At 56.1% G+C, this 22461-nt stretch overlaps 9 protein-coding genes and 1 non-coding gene across 10 annotated transcripts; 7 read left to right on the forward strand and 3 right to left on the reverse strand.

Annotated features, from left to right (window-relative positions):
- Positions 1 to 220: 220 nt before the first annotated feature.
- N657DRAFT_681077 (Zinc/iron permease) lies at positions 221 to 1791 on the forward strand (the record flags this gene model as incomplete). The annotated part of the gene is made up of 2 exons (XM_062796347.1): positions 221 to 400; positions 457 to 1791. 2 exons carry the CDS (start codon positions 221 to 223, stop codon positions 1789 to 1791), a joined length of 1515 nt encoding a protein of 504 aa, XP_062647742.1.
- Positions 1792 to 2310: 519 nt separating this feature from the next.
- N657DRAFT_t84 lies at positions 2311 to 2412 on the forward strand. The gene has a single exon. It is a non-coding gene; the product is annotated as a tRNA-Thr (tRNA).
- A 4829-nt stretch (positions 2413 to 7241) lies between these two features.
- Positions 7242 to 10341, forward strand: N657DRAFT_436431 (uncharacterized protein). The gene is made up of 5 exons (XM_062787363.1): positions 7242 to 7331; positions 7479 to 8569; positions 8708 to 9677; positions 9735 to 10129; positions 10191 to 10341. Exons 2-5 carry the CDS (start codon positions 7610 to 7612, stop codon positions 10236 to 10238), a joined length of 2373 nt encoding a protein of 790 aa, XP_062647743.1. The 5' UTR covers positions 7242 to 7331; positions 7479 to 7609; the 3' UTR covers positions 10239 to 10341.
- Positions 10342 to 12258: 1917 nt separating this feature from the next.
- On the forward strand, positions 12259 to 14636 carry N657DRAFT_596957 (Dus-domain-containing protein). Its single transcript, XM_062790015.1, has 2 exons — positions 12259 to 12552; positions 12606 to 14636. The coding sequence occupies exons 1-2, from the start codon at positions 12427 to 12429 to the stop codon at positions 14136 to 14138; spliced, it is 1659 nt and encodes a 552-aa protein (XP_062647744.1). The 5' UTR covers positions 12259 to 12426; the 3' UTR covers positions 14139 to 14636.
- N657DRAFT_664059 (uncharacterized protein) lies at positions 14598 to 15635 on the forward strand (the record flags this gene model as incomplete). The annotated part of the gene is made up of 3 exons (XM_062795216.1): positions 14598 to 15031; positions 15082 to 15497; positions 15528 to 15635. The coding sequence occupies exons 1-3, from the start codon at positions 14725 to 14727 to the stop codon at positions 15633 to 15635; spliced, it is 831 nt and encodes a 276-aa protein (XP_062647745.1). The 5' UTR covers positions 14598 to 14724.
- Positions 15636 to 15899: 264 nt separating this feature from the next.
- Positions 15900 to 16779, reverse strand: N657DRAFT_436500 (uncharacterized protein). Its single transcript, XM_062787364.1, has one exon. The coding sequence runs from the start codon at positions 16550 to 16552 to the stop codon at positions 15950 to 15952; it is 603 nt and encodes a 200-aa protein (XP_062647746.1). The 5' UTR covers positions 16553 to 16779; the 3' UTR covers positions 15900 to 15949.
- Positions 16780 to 17006: 227 nt separating this feature from the next.
- N657DRAFT_681081 (uncharacterized protein) lies at positions 17007 to 17330 on the reverse strand (the record flags this gene model as incomplete). The annotated part of the gene is made up of 1 exon (XM_062796348.1): positions 17007 to 17330. The coding sequence occupies one exon, from the start codon at positions 17328 to 17330 to the stop codon at positions 17007 to 17009; it is 324 nt and encodes a 107-aa protein (XP_062647747.1).
- A 1185-nt stretch (positions 17331 to 18515) lies between these two features.
- On the forward strand, positions 18516 to 19037 carry N657DRAFT_573467 (Thioesterase/thiol ester dehydrase-isomerase; the record flags this gene model as incomplete). Its single annotated transcript, XM_062788970.1, has 1 exon — positions 18516 to 19037. The coding sequence occupies one exon, from the start codon at positions 18516 to 18518 to the stop codon at positions 19035 to 19037; it is 522 nt and encodes a 173-aa protein (XP_062647748.1).
- A 25-nt stretch (positions 19038 to 19062) lies between these two features.
- Positions 19063 to 20796, reverse strand: N657DRAFT_681083 (uncharacterized protein; the record flags this gene model as incomplete). The annotated part of the gene is made up of 1 exon (XM_062796349.1): positions 19063 to 20796. The coding sequence occupies one exon, from the start codon at positions 20794 to 20796 to the stop codon at positions 19063 to 19065; it is 1734 nt and encodes a 577-aa protein (XP_062647749.1).
- A 788-nt stretch (positions 20797 to 21584) lies between these two features.
- On the forward strand, positions 21585 to 22432 carry N657DRAFT_645595 (uncharacterized protein). The gene is made up of 2 exons (XM_062792972.1): positions 21585 to 21938; positions 21994 to 22432. Exons 1-2 carry the CDS (start codon positions 21796 to 21798, stop codon positions 22352 to 22354), a joined length of 504 nt encoding a protein of 167 aa, XP_062647750.1. The 5' UTR covers positions 21585 to 21795; the 3' UTR covers positions 22355 to 22432.
- Positions 22433 to 22461: the final 29 nt, after the last annotated feature.

The raw sequence follows: 22461 nt of genomic DNA on the forward strand, positions 1-22461 counted from the left end.
GACTTTGTCTACTCTTTGGAATTTTGTTCGATTCGTTGCTCCTTTTATTCAACCCTAATCCACACCAACGGATTGACAACCCGGACAGCAATATCGGCCGGCCACTCTGCGCCTCCCATACCGACTCCAGTACCTAAAGTTAACCAGGCCAGGGGCCGACGTCTTCACACGCCAAGCAGACAACAGCGCCTCGAGGCCAGGCGCCATCAACACCGGCGCCATGGATAACGACGCGCGGGGTTGGATCATGTGCGGCTTCAGCGGCCTCGCATGTATCCTCGGCGCCACAGTGGTTTGTGTGGACATCCCCATCCGCCTTCTACCTGGCAAGCGTAACTTTCGCATCCAGGAGAGCAACTCGTTTCTTGCCTCCTCCCTTAGCTTGAGCTTCGGCGTCATGGTTCGTGAATTGTTCCTAGTTCCCTGTGCCTTGCGACCTGGTACTGACCCGCGCAGTTGTTTTCGGCCCTCTACAGCATGTTGCCGTCGGCTATGCGCTATCTGGCCAAGGACGGGTGGGATGAGCACACTGCCGGCTTCCTGATGATGGGCTGCTTTGTTGGCGGCTTCTTTGGCATCCAGATTATCTCGCGCGTTTTGCATCAGTACATGCCCTCGCATGTCGTCGACTGTGATCATACCCATGACAACATCCATGATGACGAACAGGGCCACCCCGACGGCCATGGTCCATCGTGGGCCAGCAAGGGCAGCCGTTCTCGGTCGAGGACTGCTTCACCCCCGGCCGTCGTCGACCGCCCGCATATGGTCGAGCTACAGAACAGCATCACCGAATCCACGCCCCTGATTTCCACAGAAGTCCCGCGGAACGGCCACGTACATACCGAACTATACTCTGGCGACCGCGAGCCAGCAGCCGAGGCCGTCACTCACTTCCACGGCAGTCAACGTCGAGCTTCCGCCCCGGCCAGGCGACCTTCGGCGCACGTTAGGAGCAGGGTCTTGTCCTTTTTCAAAGACACCAAGGCGAACTGTGACGAGGACGGGCCCTGCTACGGCTACACCGACCCCTGCGGGCAAGAGTGCTTCAAGCACCTCGGCTCCCGCTCTGCCATTTCGCGAGCCGCCACCGCGCGCATTCTGAATGGCTCAGTACCGACGCCCCCAACCGACGGCTGCGAAGAATCATGCGACGGCCCCATCTTGCCTTCGCGATATGGCATCATGCGCACCCACTCCCACGATCACGACGAACACTCCCGCCACCACGGGCACGCTCACACTCATGCCCACGACAGCGACTCCGAGTGCGCCGAAGACTGCGAAGCCCAACACCATCACCACGTGCCCACCAACGCCTTCCTCTCGATCGGGCTGCAAACCGTCATTGCGATAGCCCTGCACAAGTTCCCCGAGGGCTTCATCACGTACGCGACAAACCATGCCAACCCCTTGCTGGGGTTCAACGTCTTCATGGCGCTCTTTGTGCACAACATCGCCGAGGGCTTCGCCATGGCCCTGCCGCTCTACATGGCGCTCGGCAGCCGCGTCAAGGCCATCCTCTGGTCCTCGCTGCTCGGCGGGCTCAGCCAGCCGCTCGGCGCCGCCGTCGCCGTCGCCTGGTTCAAGCTGGCCCGGCGGTCCAACGTCGTCATCGACAGCACCGCGTACGCGTGCCTCTTCGCCGTCACTGCGGGTATCATGGTCAGCGTGGCGCTGCAGCTGTTTGTCGAGAGTTTGAGTCTGAACCACAACAGGAACCTGAGCATTTTTTTTGCGTTTTTGGGAATGACACTGCTGGGGATCAGCAATGCGCTTGTCAGTCATTGAGGGAGGTCTTGTATTGTTACGGGAAAGCATTGTTTTTGGAGTTTGGCTTACTCGTCTGGTTATGATCCATAGGTCGCCAACGGTAGAAGCGAGGCATGGTGATCGGTGTTTTGGTTATAGGAGGTTCGGAGTCCTGGCTCGAGTTCCTGCAACGGGTTAAAGAATGGGATTCCTAGCGCATAGTCATGCACTACCGCACATATCACGCTGTGCACTCTAGCTACTGCCGTTTCAATCACATCCCAATGTGACACATAGATGTCTTGGAGCCGCGCATCGAGGAGATACCGGTCGAGGCAACCACGGATACACAAACTTCGCTACTCCTTTTCAGCGCACCACATCTCTCCCACCATACTTGCATTGCCGGCAACTGACTGATGCCCTACACTACAACACCATGACTCTCTACCTGCCGGGTAGAAACCCACGCAAAGCCCAGGAACTCCGCAGACCCATCCACAAACCAACTTTCACAGGTTCTGTAGTACGCCGCTGCAGAGCTGATCAGCAAAACATGCCTGATTAGCATAGTGGCTAATGCGTTGCACTTGTACGGACCCCCATCAGGGTCGCCTCGACGACATGCAAAGATCACAGGTTCGATTCCTGTATTAGGCATCATACCTTTTGCCGGACGAAGCTCCCTGTCTCAGACATACCGGATGTTGTGATGTTCCTCTTTCATCTTTTTCATGCGTAGGTCGTATGTCCCTCGGCGAGCGAAACAAATGGCGTGCCGGCCGGACAATGATTGTTATTTGTTGGAACCGAAGGGCAGAAGCAAACTCCAAACGGCCCTGTCGAGCCTCGCCATATGCGTTGACAAGGCGACGACATTGAACACCATGATCTAGGACAAAGCCGTCCGGGTAGTGGCCAAAAAAAGGGTTGACAACAGGAACACGACACTACTACCTGTTGAATCCACCATTACTTCGTTCACCAGACACAACCAACTGCTTAAGCAAGCAAGAAGCAATGGGCCTTTGGTTATAGCCCCGCTGCACGATCCAAATTAAGGTACTGAATATATGTAAACATCACATGTTATATAGCACTTCTAGTAAAGGCCACCAGGGGAAATGACGAGCCCTTCATCCTTGCGGGCTGTTCGAGTTTCCTTCATATCTTGGCGCCAATTCAAAGAGCATTCGGGGCTGAGTCCAGCTGAAAGACAGGGCTAAAGTTCAGGACAAACAAACCGCAAGCCTTCCAGGTTGGCCTGCGGCCATCTCGTAGGTGCTTTCCCATCCACATATCGGCGAAAGTAACAAGAACCGTTTTTGGGTTGGGTTGACGGCACACAAGATGGTTGCCAACATGGTTCAAGGGACTACGTGGTCCCTAGGCTGGGAAATGTTCACAGAAAGAAACCAACAATCTCACTCTTCAGCGTAGGTACAGTACGGATACAGATACGTGAGAAGTATCCCGGGCTTGGCGTGTAGTAGGCCCACCCCACTTGCGCCTGAAACACCAGAAGTGTGGGGCGATCTAGTTGTCTATAAGGATATTGTATCGGCGTACGGATTAGTAAGCAAAGTTACTTTGGCTAGGAGGTTTGGCGTAATTCAGTTGTACTGTAACTTAGCCATCACTTAGCCCGACACCGGGAACAAACAAAAGCTGCGAATCTCCGTCAAAAGGACCCAGTGCCTCTCGGTGTCCCGAGTCCTTTCCATTCCCTGGAACGAGGCAACACATTACCTACTCAACACCACACTCGTATTCTCCGGCAACGGCCCATGCTGACGACGACGGCCAGGAAACTAACCTCTCAGAGCCCGCTCCAGCTACTTACACGGCCGATGGACTGCATCGACGCCCCCTCCCCCCTCCCTTTCCTCCCCTGTCCGCGAATGGGGAGTCGGGAACAGCTGGCTTCCACTAACTACTCTACAGCGACGTGCAGACTACACATGAGGCGCGCCTCCCTGCCGAATCAGTTGTGGTGGTTTCTCGGTGTGTTTCGCATGGTGTCCACCGCCTTAAGCACGGCGCCGTCCCACTCAAGCGCTCCGGAATGGAATGCCCTGGATACAACCCCCGTTCCTCGACTGCATGCCGACGGAAACGGGAGGCCGGCCGCAGCAAGGGCGACAGAGAACGAAAACAAGCATTGGCTGCCGTTACACTTTTTTTTCTTTTGAAACTTTTGTTCTACGCCCGAGATCAAACAGGCGGACTACCTCACCTGTCCTAAACCATCAATAATCGACTTGGGTACTTGTACGTACCCTAATGGCCGACGGCAGCTACAGCCCGGTGTGCGGCAGTCCGTATGCGCCGAGATGGATCTGCTTGCGTACCGCATATGGCAGGCAAAAGGTGGCTGGCTGGCCGCCTGGGCGATCGGGACTGTCCGCACCCAGTCAACGAATCGGCATTTTTACGCAGCACATTTGGGACTGTCGTACGACGATGAGACCCAGGCAATTGGGCATGTGCTGATGGCTTTTGTATTCCCACACTCGCGGTGGCCAGCTCCACAGTTTACAAGGAGACCGGGAGGTCTCCGGCTGGCGACGGACTCATGCTCGCGTTCCATGATGTTGGAAAACGTCAGTGTGTCTCATCCCGTCCGATCCGGCAATACATCAGGATGCCCAGTCCAGACCGCCACGTTGCCAGCTCGGTAAATCGGTCTCTGTTGCCAATTGAACTGGATCTCAACCTGTTGAGAACCGCCTGGGTTGTGTAGACTTGGAAGTGTGCGGTGAGGGAGGGTTACACGTGCATTGTGAGCAGGATCTTTCCCCGTTTACCCCTCTCAGGGGCCGTCTATCAACACGCATTCCCCTTTGTAGGATGTTGACGTACCTCTGCGGCCCAAGCTGATGTGCCAGGTCCGATCTTGATCAAGCTCGGCGGATCGCCGTTGTCAAGGGTTTCTAATCCAGACAGGAGGAGGTGGGCGGTTACACCAGTTACCTTCTGTATACGTGTACATGACGGTTTACACGTAACCGTGGGTAAGCCGCGTCTTTAAGCTAATGCTGTACGGAGTAGTATACTCTTCCGCTGCCGGAGTCGATCTCACCTTACCTTCGACCATGCGTAAACCAAGCGTGCCCCCTCCGCACATACTGTGAAATGTTGTTGAGAACTTGGGGCATGCCCCCATTGGACATTCAGAAGGCCTTTCTAGATGGTTATAAGTCGGTCCCCCGGCGAGCATGCTTGCCTTGGCTTGGCGCGACTCCCCCACGGAGACGCAGATTTTTTGGGTTGCTGTTGTGTATCGACCAGCCAAGGCATGACTTATTAAACGGCCTTCCCGCTACCAATGAAGCCGTCCCCGCGCCGGGTTGCCTGGTTTGGATTGCTGCGTGAGAAACCGGATCCGGCCCGGTCTGGTAGGGCAACCTAGCAACTGCTTGGTTGCATGAGCTGCTGTGCGATAACCCGATTTTCGAGAACGGAAAAGAAGGGGGATTGCTGCGTTCGTAATTGCGCCCAGTCAATGTCCAGACCACTCACGACGGCCCGGGCAGCCACTGCTGGACTGCTGCAGCACGCGTCGGAGCATAACGAATCGGTAAAGCTGGATGCTGGGGCAGAGGAGCTGCAGCCATGCTTCTCTTGGCGGGGATTCTGTGGTATCCTCCTTTTCCGTGCAGCGATGATAATGCCCTGCTGCGTTGAGAGAGTGCTGGGTCCATCGAGGTGAGAATTGAACGGTCAGCAGGGAATCTGCCATAGGGCTATGAGGACACTAATACACGGTCACTGTCCTCTCCACATTCCGAGAGTCATGCAGGGTAGCGGGAAATAAGAGGCAGGAAGATACAAACGGAAAGAGACAGACGCCTGTTGATGAAACAGGCACTTGGCGGGTTAAAGAGAATGACAACCCGAAACGAGCAGGGATGTCTTTCAGGTCTCACTCACCTGATCGGTCGAGAACCTTTCGCGTTTGGTGAACAGGTACGCAAAGCTCCGAAGGTCCATTCCAGAACAGCTCTAAGAAGCCAGCCTCAGCCGAGAAAGGAACAATCGTGATGCAAACGGTCGCTGTAGAATCGAAACTGCGATGAGAAATTCGCGGGAGGCTTTTGCCCGCGGCGATGATTCAAATTAAATCATTTGCTGCGAGCCCTCGACTGTTTGGCGTGGATTGGGAACGTATGCAAGAAGAACGAGGGTCGGCAAGCCGAAAACAATGAGTGGCCAGAACTTCCCGTCAGGCTCTAGACTCAGCACCTCACTGACCCTGCTCGCCCTGTTACCTACCGCGACTCAAAATCTCAATGCATTAATTGCCTGCCAGAGTCAGTCGACGCGCTGGCTAATTATGAGACCCGCTTTTTCGGCCTCCGTCCACACATCCGGAAGAGCTTCGTCCACAGGGCGAGGTCCCTCGCACGAATGGCAGGACATGGCTTCCGGGGCTGGGATGACCTGTTCGGATGGAAAGACAAGATGAAACATCAAAACTGGCAGCCGATGCAGTAATGCAAACGGATCGGAATATACTAAGCACCCAAGGCAGATATGATTCTAGCAAGACCATGCGATCCAGCTTGGAATGCAAGGAGTCGGCCTTGCTTTCGACTTTGCCTGAAGTTAACGTTATTACCATACCGTCCCGTTGCCGACACAGTACACAGTAACGGAGGAGTGTACGTTGTTGAACTGTAATTACCGCTTAGCCGCATCCATCCTAGTGCCATCCCCGGGTGGAGTTGCAGGATGTCTTGGAATTTGGCCCACAAGGCGATTCTCGGCAAGAGGTACCGATTCGTTCCAGGGGCTACTCTGGCGTGGTGTGCGCCGCCGGTGCCCTGTCTCTTCGATTTCTGGCGATCCATCTTGCCCTTCTCTCGACCTCCTACGAAGTAGGCTCTCCATCGCTCAGTCTTTCTTTTCGTCCCGTCAGTTCACCACCTGTGTCCCGGTCTCCCACTTCACAAGGCCTTGTTTTTTCGGGCCCTCTTCTGCAGGTGTCACCAAACCCTAAACGTGTCTCCTGCCTCCGGGACAGCGTCGCGGTGCCTCGTCCTGTGCCTCGTCTCAATCAGATTATTTGGAACGCCAGGAACGCCGCTTTCTTTCAATTCTCTATCGGCCATTTCCCAGCAGACCTGGAATTTTCCTTGTTACCGCACCCTCCACTCCGCTCGTCTTTTACCTGCCTATTGCCGCCAGCTCATTCCCGCTCCTGCCTCCTACATTCGCTTCCCAGCTCGACGCGACGGGAATCGGCCGACCTTGGGTGTTCCTAAGTGAGAAGAAAAAATCAACTCGCTCCCTCTGCCCTGAAGTCATCACCTTACCGTCCGCCCGATGTCCTGGCTCCAATAGCGGCCCAATCTGCAGGTGTCAGTAATAGACACCGCACATCCTCCCTCCTCCAGCTTCCGCCATCCGACAGCGTCTCAAACCGACAGGCCGCCCACGGTAACAGTGGACAGTTTTTTTGAGACGACACCGAGCCACCTATCTGCTCCTCCTGGCCGCAGGCGTCCTTCTATTCTACCGTGCCACCGATCGTGGAAAGGTTTCCTAATACTGCATCCTTCTCTACTACTCGGCAGGTACGTATTGTTTGACGTGCCCTACCACCCATATGGTCGAGCTGCTGGCCCCGATCCTTCTAGCAAACGGCTTCCCAGTATCATTCCTTGCCCATGTTGACTGGAGTGCCCAACTTTTGTTGACTGCAACCGCTAATGTTGTGCCAGAGCGATCTTCCCACCGACTCCGAGTTACCTAATTCTTTTGCTTCCTCGCCTTGAGCACCGGCTCGCAGAACTCACACCTCGAATCCGGGGACTGCGTTTGTGACGCGGTCGCAGTGTCCATATTTCCCATTATGGCCGCCCTTGTACAAGGTTACCCCCAATCGGGCACAGTCACGGTGCTCCAGACACGACCATCATCAGCCTCGGGAATGTTGCAGTCGGTCCCTGTCCAGTCGACAACACAATTCAAACCTGGAGGCTCGCACAGGAACAGCATCCACGGTCTGCCAACCACAGCCACTGCGCCTGTCGTGTATCGCGGCGGCTCCGGCCTTGTCCAACAACAATATACTTTCAGAAACATTCCTAGTTCAAATCAGACAGCGCAATGGCAGCAATCCCGGACCCAGCGAACATCATCGTCGCCCGCAGTCCCGACCATGCGGAGCCTCGACTACCTGCAACCCGCTGTGCCTCATTCCCGGTACCCAGCAAGCATGTCGATGACCAACCTGCCCAGCACCGCAAATCCGGGCATGCACCTGGGCGTTGGTACCCGCGATGACTCTTCGCTGCCGGTGCCTGGCACCAAGAAGACCGCAACGTCGTTCCGCCCTCCGCAGTCTAACAATGGCACATCCTCGCACTCGTCGCTTGCGCCCTCCGCACCAATTCGTTCCCCCCCCGAGAGGTACCGGCGCTCAGCCCTGCGTACCGATTCGGCCGGGGCGCCGAGCCCGTCAACAACTGGTTCCCATCTTCGACCTTTGCATTCGGCCATGTTGAACAGGCCCAACAGCTTTGTTGGCTCGTCGTCTAATTCGGCTATTGATGACATTGAATTTGCTCAAGCATCGGAGGGAGTTAAACGAGTTCGCAGGCGCAGTATGCCTACGTTGGATTCTCCCGGTTTCCCCATCCACCTGACCCCGCACAACCTGAAGCAACCGGCAGAACCGAGGAGCCCAAGGAGCGCTGATAAGGATGGCAAGGTTGTCAAAATTGGAAATCACACGGTCCCGGACAAAACCAGTAACGATGAGCAGACTGGGAGCGGCCGAAGCGCTGGGGCAAAAGTGCGCCCCTCTTCTGTAAGTACCCCCGCAATCCGACTTTCTCCCATCATCGCCCGCACCATGCACAACAAACGCATTGTCCAATCATATGTGCCCCCTCTCTTTCCCACCGTACCTGGTCCGAACTGACACTCTTTCTTTCCGACGAGGCAGTCCGGCAACCGCGGCGGCAATCCGCCTAACCCCACCGCCAACCCCACCATGCCTCCTTCTGAGGAAGCTGTTGTTGTCCAGGGTTCTTCCCGGAGCGTTAATGTCCCGCCACGAAGCTCATCGAGTGATGGTTCGAACCCCCAACAGTCTCCAAGCCCGTTGCCGCGCGCGACGCCGGTGACCATGGAATCGGAGGGAGAGAGCCGTCAAGCCACGGATGCCGCTGACTCGGCGACTCAGGAAGCGGTGTTCACGCCTCGCTTCGGGAGCCCCGCTGTCAGGCAGCTGACGGAGATAAACGAAAGGCGAGGCAAGCCTAAGAGTAAGACATCGCGGCTTCGCCGTGCATTCTCGTTTGGCAGCGCTGCCGAGCTTAGGAAGGCTGCGCATGACAGCGACACCGCGGACAGTGGCACCGGCAAGCTTCACAAGGACCGGAAACCAGACGAAGCCTACGACGAGGAGCAGGCTCGGATTGCTAAGCAACAAGAGGCTGCTGGAATCGGTAACAACATCTACTCGGGTGGACGCTTCTTTCACGGGTCAACAGATAATCTCTCCATCTCGTCCACTGCATCCTCAGCTTCGATTATGATTCGGAAGATGGGCCGTGGCATGAAGAAGGGGACCCGGTCGCTTGTTGGTCTTTTCCGCCCCAAGTCGATTGTTGGCACGTCGGCCGCGGAGGCGGGTCCCGCCGAAACCACCCAGGCTGAGGTTTCTATGGTCACCGTGGAGGCTGAGCGGGAGCGGATCAACGTGAACCCCGATCCTAAGGCACAAGGGGGCGGTACCGGCTTTCCTCGCCTAGAGCGTAACTCGATCGACGCAGCGAAGGTGCCAGCGCTTGAGCCTGAGCGCCTGGGGAGTTCGGGAACAACCGACAGCACCGCGGCACGGAAGAGCTTTGTCGGTGGTGAGAAGGAGAGAGCCGAGGTTTTGGCTGCTGTTCGGAAGGGGATCCTGAAAAGTAAGTGCCTCCGCCAAGGCCGGGCCGCTGAACCACACTAACTCATGTCTGTCGTAGACCGCAGTGGCTCTTCCAGCCCATCACATAGGCCCTCGGAGACTAAGGGCTCCGCATTTGATCCACCCGGCGTCCCCTCCTCCACCGATTCTCCCAGCTCCAGCGCGCCCAGCACCCCTAACGAGGAGTCGCAGGCACACAGACGGGCCGGGACGGTTACGATTGGCAGCGAAGACTATTTTGTTTCGGCTCTCAGACTCCGCCAGGATTCTAACAAGAGCTCGCCTGGAACTCCCCAAGGGACGAAGCGCAGCGCGACATTCAGCCCGCGTATTGTCTTCTTTGAGACGTGGCCGAGCCAGGAGTACGACCGTCGCGGCGAGATTGCTACGTGCAATCGCCTGACGCCGATGCTGGCTCAGCAGATCAAGGAGGAACTGAACACCTTCAAGATGGTAAGTGACTTCACGGCATAAAGGAGATGATATTGGTTTCAGGTTGCTGACTGTTTGATAGGAGATGGAGGTTCACGAGAACTCGAAGATCTATACGCACTTTTTCTAATGATGCAGACAAATTTGGCCTCGACGTACACCCCTCGGCTCGTCTCTTTTCCTTCTTCATCCTTCGATACAGGGCCGGCGGCGGCATCGCGTCGTGTGTATTTGACCAGGATTTTACATATTCCGCTGGCGTTTCAGGTTCAGGCATTGGACGGTGTCACGGCGTTTTTCTCGCATTCCATCATGACACAGCTCTTTGCGGCTAGATTATTGCACAGCGCAGCACAGCGGTATTTTAATTACACGGCACCGGGTTAAGTTTCGCCTCGTTTGCTTGACCCTGATCGACGACTTTTGGTCGCCCCGTTGAGTGGTGTCTTGCGGGGGGAGATGGTTGGGGGGAAGAGAGGGTGCGGACATTGTGGGAGAACAGAATGGAAGCTGGGAAGAAAAGGTGGTGGGAGGCTTGGGCTTCGGAGTGAGTGGGCATGGAGCAACGAGCAGGGGACGACGACTGCGCAGGAAGGCTGACGCCCGTTCCTCCGACTTGCGTGGTTGGCCACGGAGGGGGGCCTTTTCGCCTGAGAGATGGGACACAAGAGACGAAGAAAGCGACAGCATCGAGGAGACAACAGCTTCCAACGTGTTCGTTACACGCGGCAACACTGTTCTGGTTTTATTATCCCTTCCAACTCGCTCTCTTGGTGTTGTTTTCAGCGACGAATATGGTGGTTTACCGCTCAACGTTGCTCGTGTTAGCGGAGGGTCGGTCCTTGGGTTCATTTATCTATCCATCTGGGAGGCTTGATTAATCATGATTCTCTCTTGTTCCTCCCATTTTTCTTGTCTGTTTCCATTCCTGCATTTCCCTTTCGGTTTGTGTCTCGTGGGTTTGTTTGTTTCTATGTCACATAAGTCTCTCTCCGCTGTTGCCATTGTCGTCGTCTTGGGTTCCTTGTTGTAGTGTTGTTCTGCGGCGCTGTTACTTTGTTCCGTGTTCAACTTCCCGTCTAATATTTATCTACATAACACAGCGAAGATATGGGAGTCTAGTTTTAACGTAAGATGGCGCAGGGAGTGGAAGCTGAGTGTCTGGGCCTGGGTTTAGGTGATACTGATTGCCTATCTCTGCAAATGGGTTGACGATTCTAGGCATTCAAGGGTACTAAATGAGGGAGTGGTAGTTCCATTTTTTGATCGGATCAGAGGTGCGTGAGGTAGCAGAGGCTCAGTGGAGAGGGTGGCAGTCGTCTCGAGCTTTCTCATGATGGTGATGATTCAGGAGGAGGTTGTCGTCGCAGCTCTCGCCTCGAAAGTAGGTATACAGGTGAGGTAATTGAACTGGCCTCCTGAAGAAAGTCGACTAGTCACTAAACAACCACCTTACTTCCCTGACGTTGTGAGCCACTGTAATTTACCGCAGTCTAGTACTTGCACGTAGCTTTCGTGGACACGTAATGAATGCAGTCCTTACAGTGAGCATCTTGTGATCCACCATGCTCAACGGTCGTTTCTTCTCTCCTCCCTCGGCTGGCTAGTCTGATGAACCGGTTGGTTAGCACCAAGTGTGAATGTATGACGTGCATTAGGGAATCCCATCAAATTCGGTACACATTGTAGAAGTGCCGATGCCTTGGTTGTTGTGCTAGTTGCTGTCCGCGTGACATGTCAAATGGTGTTCGATACAGTTCGACTTACTTCTTGAAGTTAACTGCCTTGGCCTTGCACCATTTCAGAAAAACGCAGGGAAGGGCGTGAGTTGACGCGCATTTGTCATGGCGGCAATTCGCGATTTCATGGTGCCATCGGCGATTTTAAATACGAGATTAAGCGTTGCTGAGCGGGTCCATTTCTCGTGGGGTGGTGGGGCTGTACGGCTGTTTCGAGAAAATAGGGGTTGCTGTCACGATACACGTTGAAGTATTTGCACTGTGCGGTGGAGCAAGGGCAAGCGGGAATCTCATCATCCCACGTTACAGTTCGGTATAAGCCAATCAGAACAAGGCAAAATTGAAAGATCAGCCTTGCAGAGAAGGCGGACGGAATTTGGTGAACGTTTTTCCTGGCTTTACTGGATTTCGGCCGAGTCGCATATCGGCACTCGTAACCTCGACCTGTATTCGGTTCACTATTGTGAGAACCACCTCGCACAGCGGTGACGAGATACACTGGCGCGCGGCTTGATTACGGGGTTCCGCGCATCGGTTGCGTTGGCGCGGTCGGTCAGGGCACGGCAATCGTTGTTCACCATGGCCTCGGATCCGGCAGCCGCAGCGGCGACGGCCAAGAAGCCGAAGCTTCATGGGCGGGCGTTCTATGAAAGCATCGGGTCGCCTAAGTACATCGTTGCGCCCATGGTGGACCAGTCGGAATTTGTGAGTCAAACCGTTCTTGCATCGAAAACGAGACTAACCACAGCTGCTGCCAGGCCTGGCGTATGCTCTCGCGATCCTTCCTCCCGGACTCCGAAAAGTCAAGATTGCTCGCCTATTCGCCCATGTTCCACGCGCGACTCTTCGGCGAAGACCAGAAATACCGCGACCGACACTTCCAGCCGACGAAGCCCGATTCTGACGCCCTGTTCCTCGACGGCAACCCCGCCATCGACCGCCCATTCTTCGTGCAGTTTTGCGCCAATGACCCGCAGGCGCTATTGACCGCCGCGAAACTAGTCGCGCCTTACTGCGACGCCGTCGATCTCAACCTAGGTTGCCCACAAGGCATTGCCAAGAAGGGCCATTACGGTTCCTTCTTGCAGGAGGACCAGGAGTTGATACACCGGTTGATCAAAACGCTCCACGAAAACCTCGACATTCCCGTCACGGCCAAGATCCGTATCCTCGACACAAAAGAGGCCACTCTCAAATATGCACAGAATGTGCTCAGCGCGGGGGCGAGCATCCTCACGGTACACGGCCGCCGACGCGAGCAAAAGGGCCACTTGACCGGACTCGCAGACTGGCAGATAATCCGCTACCTCCGCGACAGCCTCCCGCCAGAAACGGTTCTCTTCGCAAACGGAAACATCCTCCAGCACGAGGACCTCGAGAATTGCCTCGCGGCGACGGGCGCCGATGGCGTCATGAGTGCCGAGGGCAACCTCAGCAACCCAGGCATCTTCGCCGCCCCGCCGCCGCCAGGCCAGGAGCCGCGCGGGTATTGGCGCGGTAAGGACGGCCGGGGCGGGTGGCGCGTCGACGAAGTCTTCCGCCGTTATCTCGACATCATGCACCAGTACGTGCTGGGCGTGCCGCCGCCGCCGAGACGCCCGCTGTTCGTGCCGGGCGACGACACGGCCTGGCTGGTTGAGCCGATCACCCTGCCAGGCCATGAAGACGGCGACGGTGCCGATGCGAGGCCGAAGAAGCGCCGCAGCGACGTCGCCAAGGATAACCCGGTGCTTATAGCCGCTAATTTCATAGGCATGCAGCCGCACCTGTTCCACCTGCTGCGGCACTTCGTCTCGCGCCACCACGACGTGCGCGGCGCGCTCGCCAAGGCGCGGCTCGGCGACATCGACACGTACGAGGCCATCTACCGGATGGTGGAGAAGAAGGTGGCCGAGGGCTTGCTCGAGTACGAGCGGACGGGCGGCAAGAGTGTCGAGGCGGATGTTCCCGCTGCTGCTGCTGCAGGGGAAGAGGGGGGCCAAGAAGACCGGGAGAGCTCGGCCCGCGCGCTGCGCGAGTGCTGGCGTCCATGGTGGGTTGTGCAGCCGATCATCCGGCCGCTGCCCAAGGAGGCGATGGCCAAGGGCGCCGTGCAGATGAGTAAGAAGGAGAGGAAGAGGATGGCGGCCGAGATGGAGGGGAAGGAGGAGAATGGGGCGAAGAAGAGTAAGGAAGAGGACCGGGGAGATGAGCCTGCTGCTCCTGCTGTTGTTGTTGCGGAGACTGCGGTGGCGACCGAGTCCTTCGAGAAGACGACGAGTTACCCGTCGAGTGCACTGGTCAGCGGGTGAGCAGTCTCCTGGACAGTTTTCTAGTCAACCGCGGTGTCGGCCCCTGCTCTTGGCGAGATGAGCCCGCGCAAGGAGGGCACGGGCCCTGGACCGCCGTCACGGAGCCTCCGCGTTGCCGGGGGTAACTCAAGGGGTGCGCCCGGCAAGCCAGGTGCTGCCCCTTGAGCGACGGCTTTGGTGCGTCGACGCCCCATTGCACCGCTATCGGCTCCGGTTTTGCGATGTATTTGTGAACCTCAATGCAGTCGCCAAAAAGAGATGAAATGGGAGTTCTGGAGTCCGGGAAAAGAGCGGGGTGGAGGACATATACGCCAGCAACGATGTGCAGATGCAAGATTATAATCTAGAACAGCCTGACTACCGTGGTTGGTTCTTGGCAAGTTGACCGAAGACATTACCAACTGGGGTACCGTTGGAAAAATGAGCCATGTGAGTTGTTGTGGCTTGCCGCTGTTACACCGCCTTTGTTCTGCGGAATTCTCCCGCGTCTACTGTGTGGCCTGTCAGTTGTATATTTCTGGCTGTTCTTCCTCAGCTTCAGTAAGACGACGGCCATGCGAGTTCAACCCATCCTTCGACCTCCGACATGGTGCACTCTCGGCACGTGCGTGACTGGAACAAGCAAATTGACGAAACCTCGTGGCTGATCGGAAGCAAGCACATCATCCGCCACGTGCCGGGCCCTTGCGAGGCCAACTACATTTGGAAGAACGACAAAGATGGCTCGTGCTATATACTCTCTGAAGAGGTAGATCCCGTTCCTGATGCCGGCCCGCTTCCCCCCGACGGCCACGTCCGCCAGATTCACGACGCTGGTGACGCATCCGCGGTGTTCAGCTTCAGTGATGCCCTTATCCTCAAGTCAGGATTGCCGATGACGCACTCGGCGAGATGTTAAACTCTGGCGTTTCTGGCTGGAAAGCCCCTCAGCGTTGACATCAAGGTCTTTTTCATACCGAAGAGGCGGGAAAGGTCTACTTACTGGAGCCCTATGTTCCTGGCAAGCGGCTCAACGAGGCCTGGTGGGATATAGCCGAGTCCGAGAAGGGGCGCGTCGTAACCCGGGTCGCCGAGATTGCCTCGAAACTCAAGGCTTTCCAGTCCGATGCACTGACGAGCGTCGACTACGGTGGGATAGACCCCTTCCAGGAACAGAGAGACTACAGCGTAGAGGCCCTTCAACGACAATGCGAATCGCTGGGCATGGACTGTCCGGTGCTTGTGCCTTCCCACAACGATCTCGGGACAACTAACATCATCATCAACGAAGCCCGGATCGCCGTCCTCGACTGGGAGCTGGCTGGGTACTGCCCCCTGGCATGGGTGCGGACCAAGTTCGCTGTTTGCGCAGCCTTACATGTGAAGCGCGTCTGAAGCGCCGGCGTCGAGACAGACAGCGAGTACAGGGTGCGTGTCGAGCAGAAGTTGGGAGAAATGGGCTTTCCCGAGGTGAAGGAAGAATACAAGAAGATGGAGACGGAGCGTCTCCTGGAATAGCGGAGAAACCGGCCATAAATTCAGATGGAGGGCTATCATGCCGAGTCCAAGGACCTAATAGGCCAGGTTTTCTGACCTGTGGTGCGCAATGCCAGGGTAGAACGTTTTTGAATGCGAGACACGCTTCCGAAAACTATGGCGACAGCCTCTGGGTGCCTACTCAATACTCTGGGTCAAACAGACAACAACGGAGCCCAGATCAAAACCACCTGTGAGCAGACAAGGAGAGGAAATTTGGCGAGGCGGATCAAACGAGAGTAAGGATATCAGCGGGAGAAGATGCCCACTTCTCTGTCTCATCCCAAGCCTGCATTTCAACATACGACTCCCCAACTAAGCGGTGCAGAAGCAGTCCATCTTGTGACGATATGCCGGCATCGCGAACGAGGAACGGAAAGCCTGCCCCGGCAAACCTGTAAAGCTGATCTCCAACTTGGGCCTCGGGCCGGAGCCAATCCCACGTATCCCGTATCCAAGATGAAAAGGCGTCGCGAATGACAGTTCCGCAGCAGGGGTTGCACGCAGAATCGGCAACTTGGCTTGGACTCGTTCCCCGCCAGATGGAATGGTATCTCGGCATATGAGAGCGGGTCTTCCTCCCCCAGCAGCCCAGCAGCACGCATGGCAACCGAGGTCTTGTCCATCAGTGTTGTGAATTTGTCCTCGGGCGCGAGGAGACGTCCAGCAGCGGCTTCCCGAGGTGAGTGGCGGTCGGTTAAATATTCGGCTGAGAACATACGCAAGCTCGTGTTCGCGGCCATGTCAAAGTTCACCTCGATATTGAAATAAGGTGAATGGACTCCATGAACCTCCTGGCCCGCATATCGGAGCATGCTTTGCCACTGAAGCGGAAAATTTCCCCGGCCGGCTGTGTACGTCGGTCCAAGTTTGGCGACCCTTCCGGCCGGGTATCCCATCACTTGAAGCCCCAGCGGCCTCCGACCCAAACCCAGGTCAATCGGCCTAGTCCAAAGAAGCGAGTCGTCCAGTACCCGATCGACTTTCCACGGCTCCTTCTTCCAAACGCGGGCTTTGGAACAAGCAAGGCATGTTCTGGTGTTCTCGTCCCCAAAGACTGCACGATCCGGGGCGACACTCTAGTCAGGCGCCCACGAGGGGAGGCCAATCAGATCCGAAACGCCCTGCACAAAGGACAAGCAGCAAAGCCATCCGGCCCGATGAGTGCGGCGGCGCAGTCAGTAAACACCTTGCAACTGAGTCGGAATATGTCGGCTCCAGGTTTTCAAGCCGACCGTGTGCGCCGGAGGAAGCAGGCAGAGACATCAAAGCGTAGACCTCGTCGCGCGGTTCGAAGCCTTGCAATGTCGCGCTTGTGAGAGCGTGCAAAGCAGAGAAGGGTAGACGCCGGGCTCAGTACGAAGAGTTGGTACATCCTCCCCAAAGTCCATGCCTTCGTCCTTTGCGGCCGCGGAAAACAACATAGGGTAGCTTGGCGAGCCATTTCTCCGTCGTGTTCCATTGATAGAAAGTCTGGATGGCAGCAAAGGGCAGAGTGTTGCGGGAGCAGTAGGCGACTGCATCCCCCGCGAGGAGGACTTCTTGGATGACCCAGACGCGACTGAACCAGGAGCGGTGGAAGAAGCACCTCAGCGCGTGAATGAGTCTGTCTGCTTCGGGGAACACCACCTCTGCGCCCGTGGGGCTGTGGTTGTCCATCAGAAGTTCGACTGCCATGTCGCTGTCGTCGGCGGTTCCTCCCAGATGGAGACGACGATGTTTCACGCGCCGGAGTATATCCGCGCCATAAGCGTGACCTGGTGGTTTCTCTCCGCCACGTCGCTCTGGTTGATGCACATGGCGTCGATCCAGAGAGCGCGGGGGCTGTCAGGGAGTCGAAGACGGCGCAGAGTGCTCAAGCAGTTCGGTGTGATCGGAAGGGCCGGAATGGCCCGTCGACGGAACTCTGTGACACAGTCACCTTCTCGGACGAGTCGCCCCATGTGTACGACAAGGCTTCGTACGGAGGGGCGCTGTTGAGCTCGGCAGACAGCAGTTCTTGAGGACGATCTCAGCCTCGTCTACGACAGAGGGAAGAAGCGAGATCAGTCGGATCTGCTGTGGACTGGTCAGAGCCGGGCCCGGGTGGTCAGGTCGCAGTGCCTTCGTCATATCTGGGTGGCTGTTGATGATTCCGGTATGTATGTAAGGTAGGTAAATATTCCCGTCCTTTTTGCGACTTGAACGATTCCATGCAGTCTCAGCCACATACAAGAGGTGCTCGTTTTATTGGTGGCAAGCAGCATGGCAGCCTGGTACCAGTGTTTAGCACAGCTGCAGATGCGCCTTACCTTTTCCAAGGTACACTCGCCGAGTTGGAACGAGCCCCGCTTGGTTGTTACGATGTTGATGTCAGCACTCAATAGGCCTTTGAACATGTTCGGATGAAGTTCTAGATGTTTAGATGGATGAATTAGTGGATCACACTATGAGTAGAAATCAAATAAAGGAAGGTAAGGTATTTGTAGCCCCTCAAAAGGAAGAAAACAGCAGACACTGCGTACGACTGGCTAAATAGAAGAGCAGAGTGCGAATAGAATGCCGTTTGAAAATGTAAAGTAGAGGGGGCGACGTGGTTCAGGCATGATATATAGCTTGTGAAAGAAGTAAAGAAGTATTGAGTTATATCGTTATGTAACTTTCTAGTGTACCCGACCCTTTGAGCTGAGGTAATGTAGTTAATTGAACTGAGGCAATTGTTACTCACCGCCTCGGATTTCAAGGAAAATCAAGGGTAGCTCCTGCCGGTCCGAGCCCATTTCGGCACACCTTCCCAACATAAATAACACACGAAGAAAGGAACGATTTCCTCTCTCGCAGCCGCCCGAACTGAATCAAGCAGACATTGAGAAATCATCGACCATGGCTGCCCAAGATCAAACCACACCTCCAACTGGCAACCCTTCCCAACTGGAATCCGACCAGGCCACCCTCGCGCACATCACCCAGTACCACTTAACGCGCTGCACCTCCTCGCCCATCTACGCTTTTGTCCTCGGCGACGCCACCAATCCGTTGATCCGCTTCACCTCGGCCCGCAAGGGCATCTTCACGGCGCGCCTGCGCCTTGCCCCCCAGCACCTCAACTCCAGCGGCAGCATCCACGGGGGCGTGTCGGCGACGTTGGTGGATTGGGCGGGCGGGCTGGCCATTGCGGCGTGGGATCTGCGTGGGAGTACCGGGGTCAGTGTGGATATCAATATTTCGTACCTCTCCGGGGCGAGGTTGGGGGACGAGGTCGAGGTTGAAGGGCGGGTGGAGAAGGTCGGCGGGAGTTTGGCGTTTACGGAGGTGAGGGTGTTCAAGATCGATGAGGCGACGGGGAGCAGGGGGGCCGTGGTTGCTACGGGGAGGCATACCAAGTTTGTGAGGGAGAAGAAGTGAGGACATGTGAGTGCCTACCAACTAACTAGCTGATGGTGACATTTACCTCGCCCTTTGGCTCCTTCTCGGACAGCACCTCGGTGAAGAATTGCACCACCTCCTCGTCCACCAGCGGTTCTCCCATATCAATCGGCTCCCCCTCGTCGTCGTCATTATCTTCATACCACCCATTCCCGAAAAACCACAAACTCCCGCCGCCAGTATGAAAGTCAGTAATGAAACCGACCCCGTTCGCTGGCCACTGGTTGGGGGGTCGGCATTCAAAGTCCGAAAGCGCCGGCATCTGCGCTATGGCACGTGCAATAGCCTTATATAGGGGGTTGATCAACTTACGGACAGGCGAGATGCGGAACCTGTGCTTCTTGGTGTATGCTGGGTCGTCGAGCTCCGGATCAGGGTCGGTCGGACCGGTAGCTGCAGGTGCATCACCATCAGCACCGGAATTCTTGCCTTCTTTGTCCGAATCTGTTGCGTTGTTCTCGTCGTCCTCGGTCTCCTCCCACTGCTCCCGATTAATCTTTCTCGCCATCTCGCCTATGGGACGCTGAAAGAGCCATCGACCGTCGGGGGTCACGATCGGCCAGTCGACCCGCAGATCTTGCAGAGAGGCACAGGGCCATCTGTCAAACTCGAATTCGTCCACCCAACTCTCCACATCCGAGTCGTTATATTCCTCATATTTCTCTTCCCCGTCCTTATTCCCGTTCTCGTCGCCTTCCCGCCAGAAGAACTCTTGGCCGAGGATGGTATTGCCAACATCAAGCACCCGGGTGCTCCACCGTCGATAGAACCGCCGCAGGCTGAGACTGAGGGCGTCCTCTGTCTCGCCGGGGTCGAGTAGGTTTGGCGGGTCACAATTGTGATCACGCGGCGGCGAGGCAGAATACGCAAGAGACAGCTCCCGCAGCCGCATTGGCAGCCGGTCGATCATGGCAGCCAGCGCCCTGCGCCGGCGCTTCCGCTCCTCCAACACGCCCCGTGGCCAATCCATCACGCTCAGATTCAGCTTGGTCAGCTTAGTGCACCTGGCCACAATCAGCGCCGCCGAGTCCACATCCACGGCGCGCGGCATTTCCCTCCCGCGATACCCAAATCGCTGAATACTCAGCTCACCCACATCCTCCAGCTCCGTAAGATCCACCACCTCCTTCTCCTGCAAATACTGAATCACCGACCTCTCATACCTCCGCAGCGGCGACACCGGCCGCAGCCTCCGCACCAACCGCTCCGACTCCTCCGGCGCAAGCCGATCCACATCGCTGGGCGACCACACGTGCAAATGCAAATCAAGCGCCTCATCCCTGGGGCGCCGCCTCCGCCTGCGCCCGGGCTGCTGCTGCTGCTGCTGCTGCTCGACCTCCCAGCCGCGGAGCAGCCCAAACAGGCCGCGCACGGCCGCGGTGAACACCTCGCTGTTGCGGCGGTGCTCGGCGGGCGTCTCGGCGACGCGGCGGCGGGCATCGTCGTAGGGGTCTAGCTGGATGTTGAAGGTTAGTGAGCGGACAAGCGGCTGGCGGGCGGGCGTGATAATGCGCGCCGCGTCGGCGAGGTCGTGTTGGGAGAGCGTGATGGATCGGAAGGTGAGCGGTTCGATTACGGTTTGCCAAGCGCGTGAGGTGGCGGCCAGGGAGGCGAGGGAGGTGTTTGATTTGATAATGAGAACCTGTTCGTGGTCGTCATGGGGTTCTTCTTGTTGCTTGTTGGTGACGGAGTAGAGGATGTTGGAGATTATATCTCTGGATAGAGAGGGAGTCAGCATTGTGCATTTGTGAGCGTGTGTGTGCTGCTGGCCAAGGTATGTTGAGATTGTCCAACAGGTTCAATCAAGTCAGCACTGCCTGGTGACAGCATTGCCGGTCGTCATGGCAACTTGATTCAAGGATTTGAACCTCGAGTGAGGTGGTTGCCTGATGTTGAACCCCACTACTTAAGCCAAGACTCTTGCGCTGTTGCATTGGTTCTGTCAAATTAAGATACCTCTTTGGGCGTCCTGACATGAAACGTTGCCAATTATTTCATTCCACCATATACCAAACTAGGTGCGTTGCGAGCCACGACGCCTTAAATGCCAAATATGCGCATTTTGATGTAAACCTAATATTGTACAGGGGCACGGCATCAAACGTACCAGATTCAGCGTTCAATTTAGAATAGAACCTGCCATGAAGCCCTGGACTTGAAACGTACAGATCAGGGGGACTCGAGAAGTGTAAGAAAGCTCTTCCAGTTTCTTCTGGCACAGGCTCCATGTTCAACCTTTGTGAGGATAACCAGCCCCGGGCTAAGGTTCCATACAGCTCAATCGATTCTAATCTCAAGGGTGTATTTGAGAACATGAACGTGATCACACCAAGCCATTTTTAAAAGGTCGAGATGAATCGAGCGACCGATTTTGGATTCCTGTCCAACAATCAGTGTCCCTAACCAAAGTCTTTGTTGTTTAAACTAGAAACTAGAGGTCTCAGTGGTCATTTAGTTAGACGTCAAAGTTATAGCCAAATCGTAGTACCAAATCTTGCTGTTTGCAAACCATAAGCAAGGAGCTCGCCATCACCGCCGCTCTCACATCACCCACCAATCAACCTATCTATTTCCTACTCGTAGTACATAATACAAGTCTTCCATCATCCAAATCGCAAATCTTCCGAGACACGTTTAAATCCAGCCAACCCATTACTCGTCACACCTGACACACGGAACAATTCTGACATATCTCTCAAGCTCCGCCTCACCGACGGCACCTCCAATTGTAGCGACCATGCCAGAATCCAGCCAAACCCGAACTCCGCCGCCTTCGGTGTCGAATGCAGAGCCGTTCGCAGACGGCTCTCAAGCTGCTCCGCCTAGCCCTCCACCTCCGCCTCCGCTCCCCCCGCGGTTGGTTAGTGCGCGGCCTTCCCAGTCCGTCTCGCCCCGGACCTCTCATTTCCTGAGAAGCTTGCCGACATGCCGGAAGACTACCTACTTTAGGGACCGTCGGAGCCGCCGCCGTACGTGCGCAAGCAGTATACTACTCCTTTCATGGCACCTTGATGAATCCAGCAATCCTGAAAGGAGTTCTGGGACTCATATCCGAGCCGGTTCTGCGCAGCGCCAAAATATATGGCTATGAACTCGCTAATTGGGGCCAGTACAAGACCCTTTTTGACGGCAATCAAGGAACAGTGGTGACTGGTCGCGTCCTACATGGTCCAGCCCATCGAGGAGGAGTACAAGCTCGCATACTAGGAAACCAACGCGTACAGTCTAGCACCCTGCGCGATATACTTTACCGACGGTCCGGACGGAAAGGAGGACGAGGAGCCCACCATTGGTAAAACTTTCCGGTATGCCGGAAATGCTCGGGCACTTAGGGAAGGTCGCTTGACCAAAGGTTGTGGGAGATGCAAATGGGGACACGATTGCCGCCAAGTGGCATAGCTGA

Source organism: Parathielavia appendiculata (assembly GCF_033297405.1).
Source record: "Parathielavia appendiculata strain CBS 731.68 unplaced genomic scaffold N657scaffold_6, whole genome shotgun sequence".
In the NCBI taxonomy this organism is placed as follows: Eukaryota; Fungi; Ascomycota; class Sordariomycetes; order Sordariales; family Chaetomiaceae; genus Parathielavia; species Parathielavia appendiculata.